General features: G+C 36.4%; 1 protein-coding gene across 1 annotated transcript in view; it reads left to right on the plus strand.

The window, feature by feature from the left end:
- Positions 1-5,467, plus strand: part of NETO2 (neuropilin and tolloid like 2) — a 30,314-nt gene extending 24,847 nt beyond the window's left edge. The window contains exons 9-10 of the mRNA XM_075715721.1: positions 1,738-1,851; positions 4,887-5,467. Of these exons, the coding sequence (XP_075571836.1) occupies positions 1,738-1,851; positions 4,887-5,467 (695 nt within the window). The remainder of the gene's footprint in view (positions 1-1,737; positions 1,852-4,886) is intronic.
- Positions 5,468-6,000: the final 533 nt, after the last annotated feature.

The raw sequence follows: 6,000 nt of genomic DNA on the forward strand, positions 1-6,000 counted from the left end.
TAGTAGGCCCATGTTTTCCTTGGCCTTCCTTTTGTTGCTGATGCACTTGATGAAGCCCTTCGTGTTGCCTTTCATGTCCCTTACCATATTGAACTCCACGCAGGCTTCGGTTTTCCCAGCCCCATCCCCATCCCTGCACACTCACCATGTCTGTATTCCTCCCAGGGCACCCGGCGCTGTTTGCACCTAACGTGACATCTCATTCATAACTGATACAATGGGTGTGATCTACACCTTCCTAAGCATTGATCATATTTTAAAGCCGTGTTCTTCAGACTAAATCTATTTTCCAAACAATTAAATTCTCAACTCAGTTGAGCGAGGAAGATACATGTGTTAGTTACTATGACATTTTTAAACACTGAAATTACATTGATAAACTCCAAAATACATTCTAAATACATTCTGTACTATGTTAAAGTACTACAACACTTGAACTACAATTAAAGCACAAGCTTCCTATATGGAACTTCTTGCCAGGTTTCCAGGGGTTAAGCAATAACAGCAAGCCAATACAAAAGCTTAAAACCAACGAGCATAGGTTACCAAAACTCAGTGGAGTAAGAAATGGAAAGACAATGCATATTAGATTTAGGGAATGCAAATTCAGAATTAAAGGTTTGAATTTTCTTTTCTCTTAGGCATAACTCCTCTTTTTGTCACTGAGATTCTGAAGCCTAACAGAAGGACTAAGTGAGAAACACACTGTATTCAAGACTAGTCACCCTCCTCTGCTGTACCCTTTGGGTTTTGCATTGTGTTTCAGAGAATCCAGACTGCTCAAGAATAATTTTTTTCTATGAAACCAAATAGACAGAATGTCTATCACACATCTTTGCTGTTTAATATAACTGACTCCACTAACAATAGACATTTCTGTCATAAAAATACCATATTACTGAGACAGAGAAAGGGAAATTGAATTTCTTGTCCAGTGCTCTGAATTCATAAAGAATTTCCTATGTATATTATACAACATCCTGAAAAGAATTATTACTATTTTTTAAATATATTTTTCTAATGTCAAGGAGCTATAACAAACATTCACGGAAACATAAAATCTTTAGGGCAACTTTCTAGTTAATTTATTTCTTCAAATTTCTAACCATATAGATAAAAAGATAGATAGATAGCTAAAAGATAGATAAAAAGCTAAACTGTACGCTCTTAATCCCTGCATTAGCTCTAATAGGAGGATCTAAGAGCTTTGATTCACAAGCAGGAATGACTTAGATGCCTCCAGTTACTGAAGTCTCTTGCAATTACTGAAACAGCCTCCACAAGCTGAAATCTGATTTGCCTTAAGATATTAGTGGGTTCTAAAATGCAGATGTTCAGGAACTTGCTTCACAACGAGCTGTACCATCTACAGAGCAGATGCACAGCAGATTGAATAAATATATAATTCATGGTGAGCATGCGATTTAAGCATTAAGTTTTTAAAGAGAAGTATTAAAGCCTTCTTCCATTATCTGTGTTGTGTGACTGTCTCTACCTGCTACCCATTCTGAGCAGAATTTTTTTTTTTTTTGGTAGCATTGATAATACACCTCAAAGCAACCACATGAAGAGAGAGTAAATCATCCAATAATTAGTGATGTGCAGGAAAAGTGATTGTGTTTGAAAGAGATAAAGAATGAGTATGCATGTTAAAAAAATAACAGGAATTTACTAGTTTTATTGCAATGCATCAATTACTCAAAATTCCTAATGTTTTCTTTCTCTTCCTTCCTACAGCTCCCTGCTCAGGCAACACTTACTTCTGCCATAGCAACATGTGTATCAATAATTCTTTAGTCTGCAATGGCATTCAAAACTGTGCATACCCTTGGGATGAAAATCACTGCAGAGGTGAATATAGTGCAAAGTGTAGCCTTTATGAGCTAGGCTGGTCAGTTTGTCTTTCAAGGAAGTAAGGAAATGTCTTTTTCCTGGAAATATGCTGAAGACAGCTATTCTACTAGTCTCAGGAAGGTGTTCCAATTTTTTTATTTAAGCTCAGGAGACATGTAAGCATCCTAAATATTGATCTTACTGCTTTATAATTAAATTTCTTCCTCTTCAGCATATACTCCCTATTTTAAAAGAATGTCGGCTTAATAGTATTTGCCAGGTTGCATCTTATCCATTTCTAAACTTTAAATGAAGCAAGGATCACAGGGACAGGTAATACTTTTTATTAGAGAAAAAAGAAATAGAGAGCTTTAAAAAGACAGACAAGCCTTCAAACACAAAAAAAAAAACCAAACCTTTCTCAGGGCTGAAATAGAAGCAACAATCTTCAAAGACAAATACAATTTCAAAACATTTGTTTTAAGCTGTTCATCACAGACTATCTCAGAGTAAAGGCAACTGGTGCATATGGTGTGAGAAGGGGCAGGAGGAAGGAGGAATTGTTAGGAAGCAAGAAGCCATTGCTTTTGAAAACAGACACATGTAAATCACTGCTTCTAGAACATGGGGTAGAGGAGTATGTTTAAACCATCACAATTACAGTAAAGACTTGTTTCAATATCAGGTTTTGTGGAAAAAATTCTCATGATTTGAGGAAATTGCTATTCTGTTAAAGCACAAATACATTCACCTGTGCTTCAACAGTAACTGAATTTTCAGAGTTGGAACAAAACCAGTTTAAGGTCAACAATTTTTCTTGCTAAAAGAAAACGATAAAACAAACTTGAGCTTGGTTTGGGTTTGTTTTGTTTTTGGGTTTTTTTTTTTTTTCTCCTCCAAATAGAATGGCATAAATAGGTCTGAACACAAAACTCCTGAAAGATTTAAACATGTACTCCATTTCAAAGGAAATTGACCCTGCAGGAAGGGTCAAAACATTCTCTACAGAAAATCTTGAAGTAAATGGCTTTTCAACACACAAATCCAGCTTAATTTTTTTAGTAAATAAATATTTGAAAACCTACTTTGAAATTGCATTTTGGGCAAGCAAAAAACTCACACCACTAATAAATACTCTAATGCAAGGTATATTATGGAAGCTTTCCAGTTAACAAAACTGATCCATAACTCCCAAGTCTTCAATGTAGAAGTAAGCTTCTTCTAAACAATCCTTAGCTTTGATAATATTCAGTGTTCCCTCTTAAGTACAATTTCTAGATCTCTTTCCCATCTCTATCAACTGCTTTCTAGAATCTTACCTAGAATCCACACTTCACTCAGGTACGGCAGTATTTAAAAAAATGAATTCCATAAAAACTGTATCGCAGTGTGAAGAAAGCATCTTTCCCAATATTTGTAAATTGCTGTATCTGGTACTGAATAACCTACCATGTTCTATGTTGAATACAATCTAAATTCTGCTTTAATACTTGCAGAGCAGATCATTAAGAGACAGCTAAAGAATGAATCTATATTGCCAGCTAAGGCAAAGGAGACTGATGCAACCAAATGAGCAATATCTAGCCTTAAAGAGAAAGCTGCTCACAATTATGCTCAATTCCTGCAGGCACCCAGAGTTCTCACTTAGTCCACATCAATAGCTACCTAAATCGGACCTACATTATGCCTAAGCCCAGTGACACAAAAATTGACAGAAAAGTCAGTTGTGTGCAATTTCTTTTAAGAGACTGGAGAAGACATCACCTTTTGCATATCAATTTTTTATTAGAATATCTCCCAAGAATTAAGAAACCTAGATGCAGATGAGAGAACTGCCACAGCACTGAAATTCATACCTCCCGCAAAGTATGGTAACACAAAGATCTAAGCTAGGCAGGACAAGGGGAGATATCCTCCTTCACATTAAAGGTATAAATGTAACTCAGAGTAAACAGTCTAAGAAGCAAAACTGTATTTCAGACACAACTTCTAATTAGCCAATTCCTTGGGACCTTCTGTTTAGTATATGGATTGTTTCAAGTAGCATATGATGGTATATAACTCTCTCCACACGCTGTGTGTGGAGTACTTAGGTGCATAACACACATATCCAGATGCCAGGAGCCAGATATCTGAAAATAATATGCAGCATTTAGGCTACTAGATTTCCTTCTACATAGTCTTAAATGCTTTTCTCCCCCATTAGCAGATGTTGCAGAGTCTCAGTGTAGAATTCTTTTAGTCCCCTAGGACAAGTACATTTACAGAACAGAAATCCAACTGGAAAATTTTAATCTTTAAATAAGAATTTGAAGTATGGAAAGCCGTCTTGTTCTGATGCTGCCATCTTGTGTGTTTTCATATGAAGTACTAGCCAAAAGCACCATATGATTTGGGTTGGTTGGCCCCCCCTCCCCTTTCTTTTTTTCCAAATGACTTGATTACTGGACTGTTAAAACTGGAATATATCTATGCTAAAGCTCCCTGTGTTGAAATAGGTATAACAGACTTACACAATAGACACAGTCAACAAGTTTCCAAGAGATGTGAAAACAAATAGTACAGTCAATCCGACATCATCACTGTGATAATATTTCACTTTTAAAGAAGAACTAGATAATTTTAAATCTAGGTTTCCTTCTACTGACATGAATGGGAATGCTACCAGCAGGAGCAAACTATGGTAAGAGAAGCATCATCTGTAGCTGTATAAACTTCTATTTAACTCATGGATTTTAGAATATGAACTGATCGGTTCAGGATTGAAGCCACATCCTAGCTGAGTCAGCATGCACTGGCCACAGAGTTCCACCTGCCACTGAATTATCATGTGGTAGCCACCAGTGCAGACAGGGAATTAGACGTGCTGAACAAATGCACTGATCCAGTATGATAAATCCCATTGACATACAGATCTAGTCTCCAGTGCCATTAAGTCATTTCATTAATACAGCACTTCGATGGCAATCACAATACAGCTTGCTTTGTTTTAATATATGATCAAAAGCGTGGAAAATAATAAAAGCCTTATAATCCTCATTTTTTCTTTGCAGAAAAGAAAAAAAATGGATTGTTCGAACAAATCACCAAAACTCATGGAACGATCATTGGCATCACGTCAGGGATTGTTTTAGTTCTTCTCATCATTTCAATTCTAGTACAAGTAAAGCAGCCTCGCAAAAAGGTTATGGCTTGCAAGACTGCTTTCAATAAAACTGGTTTCCAGGAAGTATTCGATCCTCCACATTATGAACTATTTTCACTAAGGGACAAAGAAATTTCTGCAGATTTGGCAGATTTATCAGAAGAACTTGAAAACTATCAGAAAATGAGACGCCCTTCAACAGCTTCCAGATGCATTCATGACCACCACTGTGGCTCCCAGGCCTCTAATATAAAACAAAGCAGGACAAACCTCAGCTCCATGGAACTTCCCTTTCGCAATGATTTTGCGCAGCCTCAGCCAATGAAAACATTTAATAGCACATTCAAGAAAAGTAGTTACACTTTCAAACAAGCGCATGACTGCCCTGAGCAAGTCATAGAAGACAGAGTGATGGAGGAGATTCCGTGTGAAATCTACGTTAGAGGAAGAGAAGATACAGCACAAGGTTCATTATCTATTGACTTTTAATTTCTTAGTGAAGGTGGTATCAGTGTATATACCAGATGCTTGTGTATAATGACAGTGTATATATTGAAAGTGTACCATATGCAGCGTGTGAGATGCACACACTTTTAGGTTATTATATTCATTTGAAAAAAACAAAGTCTTCGTAACTAATTCTTGCTGAAAAATGGTGGATTTCCTCCCATATTCCCAAGCTACCTATCTAGTGGAGGAGTAAGACAGAGACTTTGCATGGATATTGTAAGTTAAGGATATTGGAAGAAAAACACCCAACAACTACTAATCATTGAACACTGAAAACAATGACTTACTATTCTCTTCCTCATATCATTTTATCTTCTTCGGACGTCTGCTTTTCAAGACAATTTTAATACCTCAGTTACATAAATAAAAGTAGTTAAGTGCACCATGTGTATGTCAACATAGGTGTCTTATTGTATTTGTCAAACTGAAAGTAGAGTTAGTGTTAAGTGCCAGTTAAGACTCAAGAATTATGTTACAGCCATCTGTTTCATCTTGCCTACCATTTATATTGC

This window comes from Pelecanus crispus, chromosome 8 (genome assembly GCF_030463565.1).
Source record: "Pelecanus crispus isolate bPelCri1 chromosome 8, bPelCri1.pri, whole genome shotgun sequence".
Lineage (NCBI taxonomy): Eukaryota > Metazoa > Chordata > Aves > Pelecaniformes > Pelecanidae > Pelecanus > Pelecanus crispus.